At 41.5% G+C, this 25,098-nt stretch overlaps 1 protein-coding gene across 1 annotated transcript in view; it reads left to right on the top strand.

Annotated features, from left to right (window-relative positions):
* Window positions 1–248: 248 nt before the first annotated feature.
* Window positions 249–25,098, top strand: part of MAL (mal, T cell differentiation protein) — a 41,760-nt gene continuing 16,910 nt past the window's right edge. The window contains exon 1 of the mRNA XM_043985304.1: window positions 249–695. Coding sequence (XP_043841239.1) covers window positions 603–695 — 93 coding nt within the window. The 5' untranslated portion in view covers window positions 249–602. The remainder of the gene's footprint in view (window positions 696–25,098) is intronic.

The following is a 25,098-nucleotide window of genomic DNA, read 5'->3' as shown; positions in this document are numbered from 1 at the left end:
TCTGCCACACCCACCCACACGTCTCCAGGGCAGAAAGTTCAATCCGAAGCCTCTAAACGTGGACACAGGAAACACTAGCCCCCTGAGAGAGAGCCGGTTCCCTCAGAGATGGGACAGAGAAGGCCCAAATTGGGGGCGTGGGGGAGTTAGGGGGGATACAGGTGAGGAGAAGGGAGGAAAGGCACTGGGACCAGCCCTGTCCCACTTAGGACACGTAAAGGCGGGAGTGCGCCCCTCTGGGGCTGGGCCCCGGGGCTCCCTGCTACAGGGCAGGTATCTTAGCACCACCGGGGGGGGGGGGTCTCCGCTGGTAGGGTCAGCTGAGCCCCGCGGCACCAGATGAATTCCTTCTGGTGCTCGTCTCCATCTTCAGGGAGGAAACACCTGCTGGGTGACTGATTGATTGATGGGCCACACCTCCCGCCGGGGCGCCAGTCTCCTCCTTCTCCTTCCTTCCCCCCTCTTAATCCTGGGAGCCCTGGGCCAGCGGGTCAGTTCGGAGTTCTCCGGCACAAGCGGAGAGAACGAGGACAGCCGGGCAGAGCCCCAAAGAATAAGCGGCACCAGGCGCGGCGGGTGTTCCAACCTTGAAAGCGGCGACGATGGCCCCTGCAGCGACTTCGGGAGGCGGCTCCCTGCCCAGCGGCTTCTCCGTTCTGGCCTCCTTCCCGGACCTGCTCTTCATTTTTGAATTTGTGAGTTAGACTTTTAAAGCAGCTGTTCTTTCCTGGCCATGGGGTGGGCGGCTGAGGTTAGAAATAAATAACACCTGCAGCCTTGCGGGGCTGTGATGCGCTGGGGCTGGTAGCGGCCCTTCTTTGAGCGAATGAGTGGCCGGCTTCCCCTACTCCGCTGACAAGGGAGGAGGCACAGGAATGATTCCAATACCGGCTTGGATTTAGCACTTTCCCGTTTGCCAAGGCTCTTTGCTCACTGCAAGCCCGTGAGGCACCCGGTTCAAGTATTACCCGCCTTTTCCCATTGCAGAAACCAAGGCTCAGAAAATGCTTTGCTTTAGCGATACACGGTCCTAGCCGGGAGCTAGTATATAAACGCAGGTCTCCTGGTCCCAGTGCCAAAGAGACCTGAACAAGCCGGTAAGAGCCTTCCAGCCCGCGAGCTCCGCCAAAGTCATTTAGGGCTGTAGGCTTTCTAGGGTATGGAGATTTAAAACCTTTTTTTACCCCGCAACTCAGATTGGCCAAATTGATGATATAGGTAGAGGTGTTTGGAATCCTCCAAACTCTATGGAATATTGATCTAAAGAAAGTACCTTGGCCGTCGTTCTTAAAACTAGAGATTTCACGTGCTTTAGTTCTATCCTTTTTGCCTTTAAAAACAAAACTATCATAAAAAATATATTTATTCAGAGCGTAGTGTAAGGAGGTCTGGGGTTTAGAGTTGAAGGATCTGGGTTCAAATTTTGGCTCTATCATTTACTACCTGTATGACCTTAGTTAAGTCATTTCTCCAAAATGATCCTATGGTCTCTCTGTGCCTCAGTCCTCACCTGTAAGTATAGATAGCTGATCATTTTTTTTTCTTTCTTAGACTTTGTTAACCGCTGTAACAAACTATTTTGGGGTACCACAACACTGTTTTAGAGAACTACTTAAGTTCCAAATGCAGTAAGAAAAAAAACAAAAACTTGTTAACGTGGTGTTAAATGAAGCACATTACTTAAAAGATTCTGAGTGTAGCTAGTTTTAAGTAATTTTTCAGGTTTTCGAACTTGTAATGACTAAAGGGACAGTAAGAAGCACTATTATGTTTTCAGTTGAACCTCCTATGTGTTTTGGAATATTGCCTTTCTTTTCTTTTGCAAGGAGGGTTAAGTGACTTGCCCAAGGTCACACAGCTAGTACGTGTCAAGTGTCTAAGGTCGGATTTTAACTCGGGTCCTCCTGAATCCAGGGTCAGTGCTTTATCCACTGTAGCCACCTAGCTGCCGCGCATATATTTCTTTTTTTTTTTTTTTTTTGGTGGGGCAATGAGGATTAAGTGACTTGCCCAGGGTCACACAGCTAGTAAGTGTCAAGTATCTGAGACTGGATTTGAACTCAGGTCCTCCTGAATCCAGGGCCAGTGCTTTATCCACTGTGCCACCTAGCTGCCCCTCATATATTTCTTAATATATGGTACTACTTTTTTTTAAAAAAATTTTATTTATGGGTGAGGCAGTTGGGGTTAAGTGACTTGCCCAAAGTCACACAGCTAGTTAAGTGTCAAGTGTCTGAGGCTGGATTTGAACTCGGGTCCTACCTGACTCCAGGGCCAGTGCTCTATCCACTGTGCCACCTAGCTGCCCCCCCTCCATATAGTTCTTAATCCTTGTCCTGATTCCTTAGTTTTTTAGGGATTTTTAACTTTAGTAAGGTACTTTGATAAGAAGAATATAATTTTAATCTGTCAAAATTGTGTAACTTTGAAATAAACACTTGATTTGGTTTATTATGGCAATAAATTATGGAGGGGGTTGGAATAAATTACCTCTAATGCCCCTTCTAGCTATAAATCTATGATTCCTGGAGATGGGGGGGAGGGGTGGGGTGTGAATTACTGAGTTTTTTCAAGAAGATTTTTTTAAATCTGTCGGTTAACAAATATTATTAAGCACCTACCACATTCTAGGCACTGTGCTAAGTGCTGAGGATACAAAAAAAAAAAAAGGAGGGGAAAAACCCCAGTCCACAATCTCCAGGAATTCACAAACTAACAACTATGTCCAAACGAGATATATACCAGATACGTTGAGGAGATTCTTAGAGGGAAGGCACTAGAATTAAGCAGGATTGGGAAAGGCTCCTCATAGAGGATGGGATTTTGGCTGGAGTTTGAAGGAAGCCTGGAAGGCCAGGAGTAGAAGATGAGAGAGAAGAGCATTCCAGGCTTGGGAACAGTCGTTGAAAATGCCCAGAATCTTGTGGGAGAAACAGCAAGCAAAAGAAGCTGAGTGATCTTTAAAACAGAATGCTTATGACAGAATTAAATATCTGGGGTGGGATATGCTATAAGGACTTTGGTTACTTTTTTTTTCTTATCCCTAATTCACAAACTGTGGGGCTTGTGGATATTCGACTTAAGTCCTATTGCTATGGATTTGCATAGCTTTGATTTGAAAAGATTACATATGAGGCAGTTGTTTGCATAATGATAGGGCAATCCCACTCCAAGGTTGACCCTATCATAGTTGAAAGTTTACTATTCTCTTCCTACTCATGTCAGTGAAAGTTGTGTGACCTTGGGCAAATCTTTGAACTTTTCTGGATCTCCGTTTTCAAGTCTTGTGTCCTCAATGACCTTGTTCAAAGGGAAGTCCATAAAGACTATATGTGGTTAAAAAACTCAGTGGAAATTCTTATGGAATTTCCTTTTGGGTACATGTTAGAAAATAACTAACGCTCACTCAATTTCAACACTTGGACACCAGCCACCACCACCTGTTAGAATTTTCTGTGTTCTTTTGTTACCAGCTGCCAAGAAACTGTTCATTTGCTTTTCTATTACTCTTAGGCAACCCCAAATCAAACCCAGTTGTTCTTTTAAATTCTAAGCCTTGTGCTCAGATTCTATAAAATTTTTGTCTGGAGAACTAATTAGAAAGGGGATGGGGGGGTGGGGTGGAGATAGTTCTGTACCACATTGAGGGGATGTAATAGACTATAAACTCCTTCTTGGATTGAACTGTCTCTCCATTGCCTAACATACATAGTAAGGGCTGGTACACAGTAGAGGCTTAATAAATGCTTATTCACTGATTGATAAGTAGCTTCCTGTTATCCAGATCAAAAAACTGAAAGTATGTTACTGAAAGTGGCAATGATGACTCTCTCTCAGTCTGACTCCTGGATGGATATTTTTTTTTCCTATTTAGTTTCCATGTAACCATGTTCAATTCAATAAAACTTTGAAGAGTACTTACTAGCTATAAATACTATGCCAGGCAATTCAAGGGGCACAGATATGTCTAAGACACAGTTCTTGCCTTTGAGGGTTTACGATCTGGGAGTGGTAGGAAGGAAAATTGAGAGGTTTGGGGGTCTCTACCACCCCACACAAACTGAATGGCTAGTTAGGGCAATAGGAGCCGTGTAAAGTACTCTGGGGGTCAAAAGGAAAGAGGGATCACTTCCAGTGGGAAGAGGGGGATCATAGAAAGCTTCATGAAGGAAGTAACATTTGATCTGGGTCTTACAGGAGGGGCAGGATTTCAACTGCTAGAGATCTCAGGTGGGGAGAACATTCCAAGCTGAGTGGAATAGCATAAACAAAGACACACAGAGGCAAGGAACCACAGGGTGTGTTCAGGGATCTGTGAGCAGTCCAATTTAACTAGAAGGTGGGGTATATATAAAAGGAGATAAAACCAGAAAAAAAAATGGGTTGAGGCCAGATTACGCAAAGCCTTGAATGCCAGGCTGAAGTGTTGGGACTTAATCTGTAGGCAAACAAGAAACTAGTTTTTAATAAAGAGACTTTTAAAATCCAGTTTGTGCTTTTTAGGAAGACCAATATGGTAATATGCACAATATGGATTGGACTAAGAAAACTACAGGTAGGAAAATCAACGTGGAGGCTGTTATAGTAGTCTGAGAGATTAATGAGGGCCTAAGCACTGAACAGAGGTGGTAGCAGTAAGAATGGAAAGGAGAGACTGGGAGACAGAAACATCATTGAGACAATTACTGATAGGAAAGAAAAGCAACATAACTCAAAGCAAGTGGGGGAATGGTGGTACCATTAACAGAAGTATGGAAGTCAGGAGAAAAAAAATGATGGGTTTGATTTGAGACTTGTTATTGTTTCTCAGTCACATGGCAATCCCACTTTCAGATCAGAAATTGAATTGTTCTTGTCTCTTGTCTGACTTTTCATGACCTCGTGGATCGTGGCTAGTCAATACTATCCATGGGGTTTTCTTGGCAAAGATACTGGAGTGGTTTGCCATGCAAACAGATTAAGTGACTTGCCCATGGCCCCACAGCTAGTATCTAAGGCTGGATTTGAACTCCGGTCTTCCTTGCTCCAGGCCCAGCTCTCTATCCACTGAGCCACCTAGCTGCTAAGAGGCTGAAAACTCCCCAAGAGGCTTGAGTTCCTCCAATAACACTGACCACTTAAGTAACTATTTATTTCTCATATGCAGACAACCCACAGATGTAAGTTAATAATAATAATAATCAATAATTATAGCTAGCATTTACATAGTGTCCACTATGTGCCAGCCACTGTGCTAAGTGCTTTGCAAATGTTCTCTTTTGATCCTCCCCAAAACCCTGTGAGAGAGGAATTATTATCATTGCCATTTTATAGTTGAGTAAACTGAGACAAATAGAAGCTAAGTGACTTAACCAAGGTCACACAGCTACTATATGGTAATTTTTTCCTATTTATCCCGTATATAGTTTACTTTGTATATATTTGTTTGCATATTGTCTCCCTCATTAGATTGTAAGCAGGGGCTATCTTATTTATTTTTTTTTGGTGGGGCAATGAGGGTTAAGTGACTTGCCCAGAGTCACACAGCTAGTAAGTGTCAAGTGTTTGAGGTCGGATTTAAACTCGGGTCCTCCTGAATCCAGGGCTGGTGCTTTATCCACTGCGACACCTAGCTGCCCCCAGCAGAGGCTATCTTTTGCTTATTTTTTGTATCCCCAGTGCTTAGCACAGTGCCCAACACATAGTAGGTGCTTAATAAAGGTAGATTTGGACTCGGGTCTTCTTGAATCCAGGCCCAGTGCTCTATTCATTGAGCCATCTAGTTGTCCCAGTAGCTAGCAAGTTGGGTGCCCAACAGGTTGTAGTAATTTATAATAGTACCACTTTATATTTGTCCAGGGCTTTTGCATTTGTCCAAAGAGCTTTAGCATAGGTCATAGCAACCCACAGAGATAGGTAGAATAAGTATTGTTATCTCCTGAGTCTCAGTCCATTGTTCTTACTTCTGTTGCCCAGTGGATCCTATTATGAAATGAGGTTGATAGGAATGTAGTTAAGGATAAAGGACAGTGTAACTAGGCAGATTGTACAACTATGGATGGCCAGAGATTCTCCTCTGCTTGTAAAGTAGAATTCAGTTAGTCTCCAACTTATGCAAAATAGGCTTCAGAGCAAAGAAGTGACTAGCTAAATCAAAGTTAGTGGGCCTTTGCCCTGGGCTTCAGAATTTGGGGAGTTCCAACAACACTTCCTACCCATTAAGCTCTTTAGGACCCTGTTAGAATAAAAATGAATCTATAAACAAACTACCAGGTGGCTCTGGCCCTCAGTGAAATCTTTCCCCAGGCCACACCCTATGCTGAACATCTTCCCTCCAAGGGGAATACCATACTGTAAGTTGAGGCTCTTGGGAGTCCCCTTCTGCTGACTTCTACTGGAATGGGGAATTCTCAGCCACCCCTCAAATTTAGCTTCTTCCTCCCTCCCCACCAACCCTTGCCCCCCCCCCAGGGGTGGTCCAGGAAGCTCAGTGATCTATGGTGAAGATGAAGAGAAGGACAGAAGAAAGGACAAGCTATGGTACCTTTTTATTGATGGCCCCCACCCCCACGTTAACCCTTCAGCAATCTGCCCAGCCAGTCTCCTCACCCCTACCTGGAAGCCCTTTCTTTTTAGACCCTGCTCAGCCACTGTCCCAACTCCTATATCCTGGCCCTGGGTAACCTCCATTTCTCTGAAATGTAACTTAATTTCAATTCAATTCTTCTTGTAAAAAAAGGGTCTAAGGCCAGGAAAAAGGGTAGGGCATGAGGTGAAGCTTTTTTTAAAAAATTCCCTGGGGGCAGCTAGGTGACACAGTGGATAGAGCACCAGCCCTGGAGTCAGGAGTACCTGAGTTCAAATCTGGCCTCAGACACTTAACACTTACTAGCTGTGTGACCCTGGGCAAGTCACTTAACCCCAATTGCCTCACAAAAAAAAAAATTCCCTGACTCTTTCATCTTTGTTTATAAACATTTTTTAAAAAACTATTCTTTAAAAATCTCACAAGCTGAGTGTCAGATTGAATATATATTCAATTCTGATCCAGAGTGGGGCAGGAAAGAAGAGGAATTCTGGCCTGAAGCAAAAGGTGGTGGCCTGGAAGTGGGCTGATATCTGTGGATCAGAGAGCCAGCCAGATGGGAGAGTGTCTCCAAATGGTCTATAGTACCAGGCACCAGAGCCCTTGTTCCCTCACATCTTGCCCCCTGCCAACTCTAGCTCCAACCTCTGGGTCTCAGGTCTGGCTGGAGGCATAGAGCTGGGAGACTGCAGGGTCCTACATCCCGGTAGGTGTGGATAGAGGACAGAGGGAGGTGGGCAGGCAGCAAGCATTTAAGGGTGTACTATATACCAGTCCTTTTCTCACCAATGGGGCAGGAAGAAGGGTATTGATGCTCTTTTTGGTTCCTCCTCTCCCATAAGCCATCTGGGTGCTCCTGCTGTTCCCCAGGTCTGGACTGTCTTCCTTCTCCACATTTGTCTCTTGAATTCATACTCATCCTTTAAAGCCCAACTCAAAAGGGATATCTTCTTTGAATCCTCCCCCTCAGACCTCAAACAGCAACTCTGATCAATCCACTTAGCATATAATAATGCTGTATCTTATCTCTGTAGAAGACAGTAAGTGATAACAGGAATCCCGTTGTATGCAAATTTTGTATCTCCTTAGGAGCCTAGCACAGTTAACATTCCCTTAGAATCATTATTCTGCAGGTATTAGGTTTGGAATTAATAGAATTTTAGAGCTGAAATGGATTCTAGAGGTCACCTAATCCAGCCACCTCTTTTTATAGATAAGGAAACTGAGTTCCCTAAAGGGAAAGGGGCAAACCCAGCTCCTTCTGACTGAAAACCCAGCTTGCTTCTCAATCCTCAGAAAGTGAGATCAATAGGACAACAGCAGTGGTTCCAATGTACTCTCCATTACAATAGGCTTGGGTTTGAGGAAGAGTAGGGTAGACCCAAACAATAAACTTTTATAAAAATTTAAAAAGAAAAGAAAAAAATGAGATCAAGAAGTGAAATGAAATCTCTAAGGTCACAGAGCTAATAAGCAATTTCAAATAGGGGTAAGTGAAGAGCTTGTTCAGAAAGCACGTAACTGACCTCAATAAATTTGAATCTTACGGCTCACATGAATACCAGCTAAGGGTGCTGAAGGAAATTATGACTGAACTGTTTTCTGTGATCTGTGAGTAATCACAGACAAAGTGAGCATTGTTGCTGGCCTGGAGGTAAATAACCATTGTCTCCATTTTACAAAAAAAAAAAAAAAAGAGTGTATAAATTCAAATTATAGGTTTGTGAAGTGGACATAGAATACACTATAAAAGGGATGTTTTGTGAGCAATGAGAAAGGGAAGCAGCAATCACTACAATCCAGCTTGACTTTATTAAAAACAAGTCTTGGGGCAGCTAGGTGGCGAAGTGGATAGAGCACTGGCCCTGGATTCAGGAGTACCTGAGTTCAAATCCGACCTCAGACACTTAACACTTACTAGCTGTGTGACCCTGGGCAAGTCACTTAACCCCAATTGCCTCACTAAAATTAAAAACAAAAACAAAAAAAAAACATGTGGGTCCTTTTCCCCCTTCCATGATTTCTTTGGGAAAAAGACCTAAAAGTGGAATTGCTGGGTCAAAGGGTATGCACAGCTTTATCGCCCTTTGGGCATAATTCCAAATTGCTCTCCAGAATGGTTGGATCAGTTCACAGCTCCACCAACAATGCATTAGTGTTCCAATTTTCCCACAGCTTCTCCAACATTTATTATCTTCCTTTTTTGTCATTTTAGCCAATCTGATAGGTGTCAGGTGGTACCTCAGAGTTGTTTTAATTTGCATCTCTCTAATCATTAGAGATTTAGAGCATTTTTTCATATGGGAATAGATAGCTTTGGTTTCTTCATCAGAAAACTGCCTGTTCATATCCTTTGACCATTTCTCAATTGGTGAATGACTTGTATTCTTATAAATTTGATTTAGTTCCCTATATATTTTAGAGATGAGGCCTTTATCAGAAGTACTGGCCTCAAAAATTGTTCAGGAGAACAATTTATACAAAGGCAGCAATATTGTAAAGACTAACAGCTATGAAAGACGTATTAATTCTAATCAATGCAATTCCAGAGAACTCGTGATGCCACTCACTTCTCGGCAAAGAATGGATGACTCAAAGTGCAGATGGAGATATATAAAATTTGGATATAACCAACTCAGAGATTTGATTTTGCTTGATTGTTTTTTTCTATATGGAACAGGAGTTTATTTTTTCTATCTTTCTCAATATGGAAGAGAAGATGCAAAGGAGAGATTTTTGTTTGTGAAAAAAATTAAGATTAAGGTATTAGATCTCAGAGTTCTCTAAAACATTAAAAATGGGATGCAAATGCAAAGGATTTGTATGTTGTTTATATGAGTGTGTTCATTTTTATATGAATGATGATCTAAGGGTTGGGAGAATAAAGGAGGAAGGAGACTCTGACTCCCTCTAGGAGTTCTTTGTTTTCAAATGCCATCATAACCAACCTTATATCCCCAATGTAGGTTATGTGCCACTGGATAATCTTTATGCATTAGTCACTAAATCAACCACAATAACGCCAAGCCGAATTCAGAGTATGCCCACATTCCTTTGGCAGGGGAACCTTCCATTGGGAACAAGATCCTGCCACAAAGACGGATCCTAGAACATTAGAGCTGGAAGGTCCTTAGAGGTCATTTGGGCAAGTCCCCTAATTGTAAAATTGTAAAGATGAAGAAACTGAGACCACACAGCTAGTTCAAAGCAATAATGGAGGTAGAAGCCTGATTTCACAAGCATCATCCCTGCCTTTTAACGCTTTGCTTGACTCTTTTTTTCCCCCCTATTTGATTAGCTTTGTATTTGAACCAACAGGTTTCTTGTACAAACCAGAAATCTTATTGAATGAATCACATGATGGTGACTTTCAGCAGTTCTTGGGGACAGACAACTGGGAAGCCTCACACCTCCTCTTCTCCCAAACCTCTATGATATCTGAAGTGAAATTGACATGTAAATGCTCTCTCCTATGACATATGCACATATGCTGCCTCTCATCTTTACCCCTCCATGGGATGCATTATTGTGCTAGTTAGAGTTGTGCTGGCTATTCTAAATGAAGTCCACATGACCCTGTCAAGGAGTTTGCTAGAAGGCTTTCAGAAGAAAATAAAACAGCAAGGAAAGATAGAGAACTGCTATTCCCTAAGTTGGACTAGTTACAAAGACTGTCTGTGTACCCACCCACATACAATCTTGGGCCACTCAGGCTGAACATATCTAAAAGCTTATTGTACCTGAAAGTCTTAGTCATGCCTCTCCTCTATAGTTAATTCTTCCTAGACCCCAGGAAGTTGAGCCATATTCAGAAGACTTTGGGTCTTTGCCTTGGAGAGACCCCAAATCATCTTCTATTCAAAGGTTCCTGAGGAATAATTAATGCCTTTGGTTTCTGAACCCTGGTGGGAGGGGGGCTCTTGTAGGATCCACTTAGGAGTCGATCCAGTCCTCCAATTCAGCTCTTCAACCTACTTGGTCACTTTGAACAGATTTCATTGAATAAGCATTTATTAACACTTAATCATGCTAGGCATGATTTTTAAATTCTAGGCCCTTCAGCTTGATTCAATTCAATAAATTCATATCAAGGGCTTATTACGTGCGGACCGCTAGAGATACAGAGATAGAACAGAACGATGCTTGTCCTCAAAGAGCTTAGATGGGGTCGGGAGATACAACATATAAGGTAGATAAGAAGATGCAAAGTAATTTGAAGAGGGAGAAGGTACCACCAATTAGGAAGGCTTCCTGTAGGAATCAGCCCCTGAGCTGAGCCTTGAAAGTAGCTAGGGATTCTAAGAAGTGAAGGTGAAGAAAGAGTGGTGGAGTTTTCTTGGGGTTCTTTCTTTCCTCCTTCCTGAGCCCCCAAACACTGAGAGGCAGTCTGGGGAGAGTCACTTTGAACAAAGAAGACCTGATGCTATCCCAGGTAATCCAAGGCCATTCTGGACTAGAGTGGACCTTCATTTCAAGCATATATTCCTGACCTGTGGAAGTGATAATAAAACATTTCTCTGTTAATGATACCTGACAGAGCTCCAGAGAGAAATCCTAATACCATGTGCTTTTAATGGGGTTTTACAGAAGAGCTATGCTCTGTAAGACTGTGATATGATTCGGGGGTGGAAACATTGGATAAATGTATGTTTTACTGTATTCTACTTTCAACATTCTGATGTGGTAACTGACACCTTTATTTCCAAGTCTACAAATAACAACTATCAAAGCTGGGACTAGGAATTATTTCACGTGGGGCAGAATGAGTTAGGAGAGTGGGAAGGTGGCAGTTCAGAAACCTTGACCATTGGTGTAGTTGTGCTAAGGAGAACAAGGCAAACGAAACCCCACTTGAAAGCTTGGTTTTTCCTCTATCCCCATCAGGATTGGAGAGAAGGTGCTATGGTGGCAGGAAGAACAAGGCAAGGTGCAGGGATGGTGAGTGGGGCAGAAGCATGCCATGCTTAGATGAGAACACCCTGGGCCATGGCCCCATTAACTTGTTCTACTCCCAACTTTGCCAAATAACTTCAGAATGTTCCAGAAAGCTTGTGTTCCAAGTAAAAAGCAGTGGGAAGAAGAATATATTGGTTTTCCATAAAGTCCCAGGAGCAGGTCTTTTCCCAAGAGTATGGTACTCACCTACTTTGATAACAAAGGTATTTTAAATTTCCACCTGGGTAATTAGCCAAAGGTACTTTAAATAAGTTAGGAACTGCCCTCTCCCCCCCCCAAAAAAGCAGAATCATCATTTTCTATGCTAAAAATGTGCTAGTTTATTCCCAAGTAAAATTTAGCCAAGGCGGCTGTCTTTCTGCTTCTCCTTTGTTTCATGATGCTCTGTGTATGTTTGTGTGCGCAATGTACTCACACATGCTAATGACTATGAACAGCTGGTATTGAACTCTCTAGCAACTTCTATTTTAATAATGAGGAAAATAATAAATAATAACAGAGATTTTCCTAGCCCTATAACATACATTATCTCATTTGATCCTCACAGTCCCTTAAGGTAAAATCATTCCCCTTTCACAAAAGAACCTAAAAAGCATCTTAATTTGCCACTGAATACAGAACTATTCTGAATATCACAAGGTTAATTTAATAGGCCTGAAGTTTCTCAGTCAGTATGGCAAAAAACGTTGACCTGTAAGTCAGTTGTTTGAATGCTTTTCTCCATAGAAACAGTGGCATCCACATTACAAGGGCTTGGATTCCCACTCTAGTCCACAAAAGACTGTACCTCCCCTACTGTAAAATCTAATGACTCCTCTTGGTGTTTCTGGGAGGAAATGCATTCTGAGATGTCATTCAGGAATTCTTCATCTGGTAGTAGAGTGTGAGTCATTGTCTCTCCCATCTGTGAGGGACTGGGCTAACCAGTTCAGGGACACTATAGGGTTAAATCGTCATGTGAAAGAAAGTGATTGAAAAAAAAAAAGTCTGTGCTTTAATGACTATCTGAGCTCAGGATTGTGGTATATTCCATAGATTTTCTCTGTTTTCAGTCTCCTTGACTATAACATATAAACACCGGGCTCTCTCCTCTAAGGCATCATGACGTGGAGGCGAGCGGGTCCCTCAAAGGCTATGCCAGAAGTTCAAGATCTCTGGTACATCCTCCCAACCTGGGAAGACCAAGGACCAGCTGAGTTGAGGTCACAGAGGCTTATCATCAGAGGGCTAAGCACTAAGTGATGAATTTTTTTCAGCCACAGCAACTAGAGAGATCAGCCTATTTACCACTAAGGCACAAGTACTCCTGGGTTTTTCTGCCTTTGGATCTCTGCTTCCACCTTTCCACTGACCTCCCTTTCCTCTTGGCCCCTCTTAACCTTATTCATCATTCAAAGCCAATTCAAATCTTTCCTGTTCTAAAAATAAATCATCCCACGACCATCCCCACCTATCATCTCCCTCCTCTCATTTATTATAATGTCTTATGTTTGGTTTAGTTTGTAATTATTTACCTGAATGACTTTGAACAAGCCGCTTAGCCCCAATCTCCTCAAGTGGTACAGTGGACATAGCACTTGAACTTAAAGTCAGGAAGACCTGGATTCAAATTCTGCCTCAGACATTTACTAGCTGTGTGACCACAGGCAAGTCACTTAATGTCTCTTAGCTCCAGTTTCTTCATTTGTGAAATGGGGATAGTATCTACCTCCCAGGGTTGTTGTGAGGAGCAAATGAGATAACAAAGAATTTGGCAAACCTTAGTGCCTAATATAAGTGCTAGCTATTGCTGTTATCTGTAAAAATGAAGGGGTTGGACTACATGGCTTCTGAGATCCCTTTTACTTCTAGCTCAAAGGTCCAATAATCCTAAATTTATAATTAAACATTATTTTAAAAATATCAACAAATATCAACAACATAGTAAACAGAATAAGAAAATTTAAAATAAAGCCTCAAATTCTAAACTTTATATTTTAAATTAAAAAAAAAACTTTTCAGAAAAATTTTTTGTGTCCTTTTCTACTCCATTTGGGGGGGGTTAATACCATATTTATTATTAATAACAGTGCCAACTAGCACAACAGTCTCTGCTTGAATAGTAGTCTAGTCAACCAATCTTTTTCTGTTTAAGCCTAGTCAGCCTGTTTTTCTCTCTTTCTGATCATCAATCTCTTCAATATATGCTATATTCTAAAAAGCCAGTGGAAAGAGTGAAGCCCTGATTTCTAGTTAAGTCAGAATATTTAGCTGTGTGACCTTGGGCAAGTCATTTAACCTCTGTTTGATTGTTTCCTCATCTATAAAAAAGGGAATAATAACAGCACCTATGAGTAACTAGTGGCACAGTAGATAGAGAACTGGGCTTGGAATCAGGAAGACTAGTCTTCTTGAGTTTAAATACAACCTCATATTTACTAGCTGTATGACCCAGGACAAGTCATTTAACCCTGTTTATCTCAGTTCTTAATCTGTAAAATGAGCTGGAGAAGGAAATAGCAAACCACTCCAGTATCTTGGAGTCACAAAGAGTTGGACACAACTGAAACTACTCAACAACAACAATAAATAATAAATAGCACTTAGTTCCCCAAACTTCTATAAGTATAAATGAGATAATATTTACTAAGGGTTTTGCAAGTCTTAAAGCACTATATAAATGCTAGTTATGATTTAAAAGTAAGTCATAATGGAATGAAAGAGTGCAAAGCTCCTTCTGTAAAGGATATGTCTATAAATTATGGTAGTGATATGATTTAATCTTTGCCCATCCCAACTACTATCATCTGTTATCTGGATATTTCAGTTAAAACTACTTGGTACATCTGACTCGTGCTTGCATAGACACAGCCTGAATGAAGTAGAGAGCTGAGCAAAAACCCCACTAAAACTCTTCTTTTCCTTCACACTCAAGAATAACAAATGGACCCTTGAAGTCTTTGTGAATTCCGACTCTAGAGCCCCTGCCTGCTTTTTCCAGCTTCAGTGTCACTGTTTGGAGTCATCGGCTATGTAAATTATGACCTAGGCTCATCTGTTATGGAACTCTCTGCTACCTAGGCCACGCAAGAGTCACCAATACAATAACAAAAACAAGATATAAAAGCAGTGTGAAAAGTAATGAAGGGAATCAAGTAATAGAATCCTCCTCTTCCCCTACACACCAGAAAGCTCCTATTAAAGGCATGAAAAACCATTGGCCATGTTACCCAAGTAATTCAGCAAAAGAATAATTTTTATAATTAGAAAAAAAACACCTTACCTGGATAATTGTAAAAGAAAATACATTTTGCTTTGGGTTAATTGGACTATAGAAACACCTGTATATCAAGACCGTGATGACTTTAAAAAAGATTAATTAAAAGGAAGGCATTTTTCATATTTTCCTATTCTCCCCTCCCTCCCCGCCCCCAGCCTAGGCAAACTGGTTTTTCTGAATTTTCTCATTCTTTCTTGTGCTTTGTTGTTGTTATTTCTGATACGAAAGCCCTGACTCTGTTTGCTTTCAATAACAGCATCACTTAAGAACTTTTTTCAAACAATCACAGTTTCATTGGGGGTGGGGGTGGGGGTGGGGCTATCTTAGTCCACCCGTGCACATCACTGCTATTTCATGCCTTCCTTCATAGATAGTTTCATGATTTTCTCTGGCCAAAATCAAAAGACTATCCCCTGGTCGATAACTAGGCAGTTCTGGTCCTTGGTCAAAGAGGTATATCACGATCTGTCTTGGAGTCAGTACTTGATCCATTTCAACTTTGAGGGACCTGCCAGAGTTTAAACACTGAAGACAAACTTTCAAAATCCATACCAAAAACAAGTAATGTGGGAATTGAGTGGAAATGTCCTTTGTCATTATAGTAGGATATTTTTTATTATGGTCATTAGATCTTGGCGTGTTAGAACTAGGAACGTGAGACTAATAACTTCAGTTTACTTTTATTTTGTTTATTTATAACTCTTCCCACTGGATTTTCCCTCATAACAAAGGAAAACTGTTCAGAAGAATCTTGTTGCTGTTGTTCAGTCGTTCAGTCATGTCTAATTCTTCGTGACCCCATGGATTATTTATTGTCCATGGGGTTTTCTTGGCAAAGATACTAGAATGGGGGCAGCTAGGTGGTGCAGTGGATAGAGCACTGGCCCTGGATTCAGGAGGACCTAAGTTCAAACCCAGCCACAGACACTTAACCCCTTACTAGCTGTGTGACCCTGGCCAAGTCACTTAACCCCAATTGCCTCACCAAAAAAAAAAAAAAGGTACTAGAATGGTTTTCCATTTCCTTCTCCAGCGTGTGGACATTTTACAGATGAGGAACTGAGGCAAACAGGGGTTAAGCGACTTGTCTCCTGACTCTTCTCATTTCACATGGTATCTGTTCATTCATTAAGTATTTATTATGTGCCAGGCAGAGATACAGAACTCAAAGTGAAACAGCTGTGCCCTCAAGGAGCTTCTGTTCTAATGGGGAGAGAGACTATTTGTGCATGTGTGTACATGTGAGCACATTTATGCACATGTATATACACATATTACATGGTTATCACATATATAATAAATGCAAAGCAGTTTGGAGAGGAAGTACATGGGGGGTACGATTCTCTCAGAAAAGCTTAATGTAAAAGGTACGTGCATGTGTGTGTGTCTATATCATTTCTACAAAATGAATGTGAGATGGTTGGAGGAGGGTGCTCTCAGAAAAGGCTTCCTGTGAAAAATGGTGCTTGAGCCGGGTCTTGCCATGTTTCTTTGAGTCCTTACTCATTGTTGACTTTGCCGGACTATTCTGCAGCATGTACGTGCCACAATTTGTTCAGTGTTTTCCAATCAGTTGCTATGTACTCTGTTGTCAGCTTTTGCTACTACAAAAAAGTGTTGTTGGCATGAATATTTGCGTAGTTGTTCTTGTTCCATTTGCTTTCAGTTGCATCTGACTTTTTCTGAACCCATTTGGGGCTTTCTTGGAAAAGATACTGGAGTGGTTGGCCATTTCCTTCTCCAAATCATTTGACAGATGAGGAAACAGGCAAACAGTGACTTGCCCAGGGTCACACAACTAGTAAGTTTCCAAGGCCAGATTTGAATTCAGGAAGATGAGTCTTTCTGACTCCATGCCTGGTATTCTATCTACTGCACCACCTAGCTCCCTATCATATTTGGGCATACATTGGGCTTTTCTTTCCATCCTTAATCTCCTTGCAAACCACTCTCTTAAAAGATAAGGTCCAAACTGATGACTCCTAAAGGCATACAATTAGCAGTGGGGCCACAGGTAGAATCAACACCGTAGGAAGCCTGTGGGAAGAACAAAAGGCTAATAGTTAATTGCCCAGGGCTCTGATTCTGAACAAGGCTGTCCTGGGGCAAAATTGCATCCTGTGCATTTGTACACATGAGCTTCCATTGTTCTGCTTCTGAAGCTGTGTCTGTGGGGTTCTGGATGGAACAGGGAGAAAATCAATGTTGAACAGTGGAAATAAGGCTGGATTTGGAGCCAAAGAACCTAGGTTCAAATCCCAGCTCTGCCATTTACTCACTATGTGTTGTTGGACAAACTCTTTGGACCTCAGTTTTCTTGTGTATATTAAAAAAGAGAGAGATGCGGGGATTAGATTAGATCAGAAGGCTTTATATTCCCCGGTGGGCCAGCTTGGTGGCACAGTGGATAAAGTGTTGGGCCTGGAGTTGGGAAGATTCATCTTCCTCGATTCAAATCTGGTTTTGTAAACTTAATAGCAGTATTACCCTGGGCAAGTCACTTAACCCTGTTTGCCTCACTTTCCTCATCTGTCAAGTGAGCTGGAGAAGGAAATGGCAAACCACTCCATTATCTTTGCCAAGAAAACTCCCAGTGGGGTTACAAAGAGTCAGACATGACTGAAAATTGACTGAACAACAAAAGATTTCTAACCATGTGATTGAGAGTACATTATGGGGCAGCTAGGTGTCGCAGTGGATAGAGCACCGGCCCTGGAGTCAGGGATACCTGAGTTCAAATCTGGCCTCAGACACCTAATACTTACTGGCTGTGTGACCCTGGGCAAGTCACTTAACCCCAATTGCCTCACAGAAAAAAAAAAGTTGAGAGTACATTACACTGTGACTCAGGTGGAGACCCAGTAGAATAGGGAATTCCTTCTATAATTGGGACCTAGCCTCTCTGCTTTAAGTACTTATTGTTGTTCAGCCTCTAACTCATTAAACTACTAACTCATTGAACAAGTTAATGAATGTCCAATTTGTCTCAAATGCCACATCTCTAACCTGGGGCTGGGTAATGTCCCCACTTGCCTCTTTCTAGACATGTGAGGATAATAAAATGACAATAGATGTCTAAATGCCTTGAGATTGTCAGGATCCAATTACCATATTAAGCCAAAATGTTGGTGATGTGATTATTAATCACTTACAGAAAAGCGGTATAGCACAGCAGAAAGACTAGGAGCCAGGAGAATTGGATTCCAAGCATATTTAAGTGTTTAGATAGTGGCCAGACACTGCTAAGCACTTTACATTTATTAGTTCTGTTTATCCTCAAAACAACCCAGTGAGATAGGTGCAGTTATTACCTTGATCTTGTAGTTGAGGAAACTGAGGCAGACAGAGATTAAGTGACTTGTCCAGAGTCAAACAGCTAGTAAGTGTCTGAGGCCAGATTTGAACTCGGGTCTTCCTGACTTCAGGCCTAGGGGTCTATCCACTGAACCACTCAGCCTCCCTATCAAGTTCCATGTCCCTTCCTTTCCTGTCACTTCCTCTCACTGGGTTAATTTCTTTAATGGAAAAATAGGGGATTAGATTAGAGGATATCTCCTTGAATTAGAGATTTTACTATCATATTTTGGAAAGGCAGCTTTGACTCTGCTTAATGATTTACTTTGTTGAGATTTTGCTTTTTATTTGCCATTATACTATACAATACCCATGGCCCAATGGCCCAACAAACATGTTCAATCCAAAACATTTAAATGCCTCCTTATCTCAAAAGATATACTTTGTTTTTTTCTGCTTGTCTAAGAGAACTTGTTCTCTCTTCCCATTGTGAAAGAGATTTAGGGATTAGATAACGAATGGCATCAGGAGAAAATCTGGGCTGTTGAATCACACACAGCTTGGCATTGGAATGGATCTCAAAGGTCATCCAGTCCCGCCAATGCCCAAATAATAAGAACGCTGTTGTTGTTCAGTTGTATACAACTCTTTGTGACCCTGTGGACCACAGCATGCCATGCTGTCCATGGAGTTTTCTTGGCAAAGATACCCTAGTGCTTGGCCATTTCCTTCTCTACTTGTCAACTGTTAGAGTGGAAATTCCTTTCAGGTATGGATTGGACTTAATGATGACTAAGAGCCTTTTCATCTCTGAGGGTCTGTGGTTCTTTGGCCCCCTTCCTTCCATTGCCCAGTGCCCCTTAGGTGTAGAATGAAAGGAACGAGCCTTCTGAATCACCCTTATCTTCTCTGTCTCCCTGCTTTTAACAAATATTTGGCTAGGGTTATCCTGAGATCAGGGATAAAGTTGACTTAATATGGGTAAACCAGTGACTTATCTCTGTGTGGTGAGTTATTACTATAGTTGTCCTCCTATATCTCTGTTCACAGTACAGATAGAGGTGGAGTGGTAGCCTTTCCTTAGCCCCTAAAACAAGCTCTTGGTCTCAGCAGTTCACACTGAGTTGAGATTCCCATACATTAGGAGAGTACTACAAGAGTCCAGAAAAAAAATGATCTGGGCATGAACTAGGGTGGTGGTTGTGTATGCAACATTTTTAAATGGTTCCCAACCAAATGGTACTTGTGTTCTAACAGGGGAGATCCCATGTACATATATAAGGTTACATATCATATGTACAAAATGAACATAAGATACTTTGGGGAGACAGGGAACCACTAGTAAGTAGGAGAATCAGGAAAGACTTCATGTAGAAGAGGGCACTTCAGTTGAGTCTTGATCATGTGGTAAAAATGTCAAATGTACATTTGCCTAAGACTATTTTATGGAGAACTCACACAAAGAAAGTGCTTACACAGAGGTCAACAGAAATGATACAAGGACACTTTCAAGGTTGCACCAAGGTTTCAAAGAAGGTTAGTTGGTAGAATGGTGGTGCCCTCACCAGTAATAGGGAAGTTCAGAAGAGGAGTGAATGGGTTTGGGAGGAAAGATAATGGGGCAAGGTACATGACCTCCTTGAGTGTCTCCTCCTCATCTATAAAATGAGGGGATTGGATTAGCTATCCTCTGAGTCAAAATCTATGATCCTGTGAATCAGAGATGGCTTCCACAAAATGATATGGTATTTTTGCTAAGCCTCGAAAGAAGAGCAGAATTCTGAAAGCTAGAGAGGGCAGGAGTGCCTTTCATACGGACGTATTGGCCTGTCTGAATGTGTGGGAATTGAATTGTTTTTCAGTCATGGCTGACTCTTCATGACCCTATTTGGGGTTTTCTTCACAAAGATCCTAAAGTAGTTTGTCATTCCCTTCTCCAGCTCATTTTATGGATGAAGAAACTGAGGCAAACAGGGTTAAGTGACTTGTCCAGTGTCTGGAAGCTAGTTAAGTGTCTGACATCGATTTTTTTTGTTGTTTTGTTTTTTGCAGGGCAATGGGGGTTAAGTGACTTGCCCAGGATCACACAGCTAGTAAGTGTCAAGTGTCTGAGGTCGGATTTGAACTCGGGTACTCCCGAATCCAGGGCCAGTGCTTTATCCACTGTGCTATCTAGCCGCCCCCCTGACATTGATTTTTAACCAAGAAAGATGAGTCTTCTTGACTCCAGGCCTAGCATTCATATCTACTGTGCCACCTAGATGCCTCTCTTCAAATATTTGCTTCATTTGAAGCTCTACTTCCCATAGGCGGTGGCACCTGAGCATTTTCTGATTCTTCCTAGTTCCTAGTGATCTTCTCAACTCAAATCATAATAGTCATACTTAAATTCAACTGAGGGATAAACATGGGTACTAGTAAGTTCCTTGAGGGCAGGTTTCACATATTATAGTCACCAACCAAACCACTGAGTTGGACTGGATATTTAAGTATGAAATGAAGAAATACTAATATACAAAGAGATTTGCTTTTAAACAACTCAACTTGTCAAAGTAATGGTACCTCTGCCCCTCCCTGAGAAGGATATGAATTTTATTGCTTTAAAATTCTGTCAGAAGGGGCAGCTAGGTGGCGCAGTGGATAGAGCATGGGCCCTGGATTCAGGAGGACCTGAGTTCAAATCCGGCCTCAGCCACTTGACTTTTACTAGCTGTGTGACCCTGGGCAAGTCACTTAACCTTCATTGCCCCGCAAAAAAAAAAAAAAAGAAGAAGAAGAAGAAGAAGAAGAAGAAGAGGTAGAGGTGGGAGGGAATAAGCATTTATTAAGTGTCTACTATATACCAGACATTGTACCAGTTGCTGAGTATTTAAAAAAAAAACAACCACTGAAAATGCCCAGAGCCAAGAAATGCAGTATGTTATTCAAGGAAAAGCAAGACTACATTCAACAGGCTGGGAAAGGGCTTGCTGAGTAACTTGCAGATGAAACACTTTAAACACCCTATGAATATCCTGCTTTTCAAGGCAGCCATGATCATACAGAGTTGGTCTATTCAGAGGCCACAGCTGGCATTGGCACAGGTCTGAAGTATAAGACTTTTTTTCTGGTTTTTTTTTGTCAGGCAATTGGGGTTAAGTGACTTGCCTAGGGTCACACAGCTAGTAAGTGTGACCTGGATTTGAACTCGGGTCCTCCTGAATCCAGGGCCAGTGCTCTATTCACTGTGCCACCTAGCTGCCCCTTTTTTTTTTTTCTTTTTTGTGAGTATAAGACTTTTGACAAGAGTTTTCATGTGTTTCTATGAAAAAGGAATTGGGGGAGGGGCGGGGCAATGAGGGTTAAGTGACTTGCCCAGGGTCACGCAGCTAGTAAGTGTCAAGTGTCTGAGGTCAGATTTGAACTCAAGTCCTCCTGACTCCAGGGCTGGTGCTTTATCCATTGTGCTACCTAGCTGCCCCTGGAAATGGAATTATAAGTAGAAGTACAATTCATGAATCTAATTCTTCCTTTCTGTTGTAAGCATTATCTATGAAACATGTCTATTTCTTAGCAGAAATATTATACATCATCCTTCCAGTAGAAGGACACTTGCAAAGATCAGAAGTGGGAGGAAATGGCTTTCTCATGTGTGAACCAATCTGACACAAATAAATATATTTAAAAGCTACATAAGTAGATTGAAGGGAGCTAGATCCTAGAACAAGGAAGAACAAATAGCAATTCCCACTAGTTATATCTCTATTATGGAGGGGCAGTCATTTATTAGCTTACAATAAACCTTATGCCTTGATCTACAGTTGTTACAGTAGGGAAAAAGAATAAAAGACTCCATCTCTTCTAGGAAAAATTAGATTGAAATTTACTTATGCTTGTGAAATTTCATTCTTAAGTATAGTTACTAAACTCTTATGAATTAATTCAAACAACCAAATGACTACACAAATATATACACACTTCAATACACATATATTGAAAATTTTGCTTCTAACTTCTTCCTTCCAGGGGACCATCACCCATCAGAACACACACACACACACACACACACACACACACACACGCCTATTTTCATATCTTGACTAGAAACCTATTGTGACCAGAAAGGAAAAAATCTGATTATAGGTCATAGGATTTTGTTGATCCTGCATTTATAGACACTGTTCTCTGTCTAATTCAATTGAGAATGCTTTATTAGCAAGGGCTTCCAAAACACTAGTGAATACTTTCTTCATGACCCAAGCGTTTGTTGTAAAGGTGTGGCTCTTTTAACATCCCCTCCCAGGGAAGTTGGCCAAAAGGTGGAAACAGGTAATTGAATTCTAATTCCATTGCTGGCATCGGCTTACCAGCAAACACCCCATTGGTGTGTTCTTAATATTAGTCCTGAGCTATTGTAGCAAAGTACTTTCACATATAAATGTGATGTATATGAAAGCATTCTGATACGTTGCAAAGAAATCTGAAAGCACAAAGGTCATTTTTTTTTTCATTTTTGTTGTATCTAACTTTACTTCCAACTAGGGGATTCACAAGGGAACTATATCCAAACTAGACAGCACTGACTTTGTGGCTGTGCTTTAATGGATCCATGATCTATATTCTCAAGGAATCTTTCCTCCTCTCTCTTCTTTTACTCTTGGTGATCTCGTCAGTTGCAAGTGTTTGTCCTTCTAGACCTCTAAAACTATTGACTACCTCCCCTCCCTTCCTGGGTATTTTCACCTCGGTGTGACACTGTTCTCTTCTGGTTGGACTCAATGGCTTCTAGTGTCCCTTCCAGATCTAAATCTATGATCATCCTTCCTGCCTCATTACAACTTTTCTCTCCTTTGATGAATCATCAGTGGACCCCCAGGTCTTGGTCATATAGGCTCTCTTGTCTTCTCTAATATATGCTCTTACTTATTGTTTGTATCAACCCCCATGGACTACACTATCATTTCTATGTGGATAATTCCAAAATCTAAACAGTCTGTCTCTCTGTCTGTCTCTCTGTCTGTCTCTCTGTCTGTCTCTCTGTCTGTCTCTCTGTCTGTCTCTCTGTCTGTCTCTCTGTCTGTCTCTCTGTCTGTCTCTCTGTCTGTCTCTCTGTCTGTCTCTCTGTCTGTCTCTCTGTCTGTCTCTCTGTCTGTCTCTCTGTCTGTCTCTCTGTCTCTCTGCCTCTCTCTGTCTGTCTCTCTGTGTCTGTCTCTGTCCGTGTGTGTGTGTGTGTGTGTGTGTGTGTGTGTGTGTCTGTCTGTCTGTCAACCTGTCTCTTCATCTGCATACTTAACATTTCCACTTGGATATTCCATAAGCATCTTAAACTCAACATGTGCAGAACAGAACACATTCTCTTCCCCCTTAAACTCACCATTCCTTTCATTTCCTTGTTTCCGTCAAAGGCACTATTATTCATCTGGTTACCATAGCTTTGCATGCCTGCAATATTCTCCCTCCTTACCTCTACCTCTTGGAAGTGCTGGCTTCCTTCCAGTTTTAGCTCAAATACAACTTCCTTCAAGAGGCCTGTCCTAATTTTGCCAGTCAGTGTCTCTATTACTGTGTATCTAGTTTGGATAGGTCTTATATTTACCTATCTGTGAACATGGTTTATCCCATCATAGAATTTAAGTCCCTTGATAACAGGGACTGGCTCATTTGTGTCTTTCAATTTCTAGAGGATAGAATAGTACTTGGTTCCTGTTGTTGATGTTCAGTCATTTTTCAGTCACGTCTCACTCTTCATGACCCCATTTGGGGTTTTCTTAGCAAAGATCCTGGAGTGGTTTGCCATTTTCTTCTCCAGCTCATTTTACAGATGAAGAAACTGAGGCAAATAGTGTAAAGTGACTTGCCCAGGATCACACAACTAGTAAGTGTTTGAGGCCAGATTTGAACTCAGGAATATTCATCTTCCTGACTCCAGGCTTGCTGCTATATCCACTATGCCACCTAGCTGCCCTCTGGTTCCTGTTGAGAGCTTAATAAATGCTTGGTTGATTGATCTCATTGATGTAGGTATTCTCTGCGGCAATGCAGATTATAGCCCATCCCTGACTATCTGTTCTGTGAGTTTCTTATCTAAATTCTCCCAGAAATCCTCCACCTGGAGGTCCATTCACCATATTTAAGACTCTTTCCCTAGAGTCTTTAACATTACACCCATGTTGGCTGGCCATTGTGTATATCTTACTCTGTTGTGTCCTGTGTTCTTGGCCATTGTGTATATTTTGCATAGCATGACCAATGGATCTTTTTGCCAGTCATACATCTCTCTGATAACATCCTTTATGCTTTCACACAATTCTTATTTTTTTAAACTAGACCTGTAATGTCATTGATACAGAGAACTCTTGTTTAAGCAATCTCCCTCTACCAATGCACTTTCTCTGCTATTTAGTCTTAAAGATTTCACTAAGGTGTTGAGGGGTTAAATAACTTAATGAGGGTAGAAGGCAGGACTTGAACCCAGGTCTTCTTGTCCCCCATGCCGGTTCTTTACTCATTATACCACGCGGTTTTGCTTCACAAGTTTTCACTGCACATGTGCTACTGCTACTCACCCCCATCCTATGTCTCCTCATTCACCGTAGAGTGACCTGCAAATTTAATTCTTCAGAGAAGAATCAGTCAATGAGTTGTGGCAACACAACATCACTGGAAGGATATTGTTATCATATGTGGAATGTAAAATTTTCTGCATAACTCTAGTGAAGAGGAAATATCCCAATGATATCAGCTCTGGGTGGGAGAAGAGATTAAAGCTGGGTGATTCAAATAACCCATTCTTTTCCCTCAAGTGGCTGTCGATGTAATTTCAAATAGTATGAGTTTCTTAACCCATGAATGGATAAATGAGTACAGCACTTATTAAGCACATACTATGTGAAAAGCACTGTGCTAAGTGCCAGGAGTAGAAATCCATGGAAGTAGTAAGTGAGCAGGAGTTTTAGGGAACAAATGAAATTAGAATCAGTCAAGTTCATGGATGATTTCTCACTTTTCATGAGCTATAGAATGTGTGGACATAAAAGAACAATTG

Source organism: Dromiciops gliroides, chromosome 2 (genome assembly GCF_019393635.1).
Source record: "Dromiciops gliroides isolate mDroGli1 chromosome 2, mDroGli1.pri, whole genome shotgun sequence".
Classification (NCBI taxonomy): domain Eukaryota; kingdom Metazoa; phylum Chordata; class Mammalia; order Microbiotheria; family Microbiotheriidae; genus Dromiciops; species Dromiciops gliroides.
The sequence above is the reverse complement of the archived record's forward strand: the minus strand, read 5'-3'. Positions and strand labels throughout refer to the sequence as shown.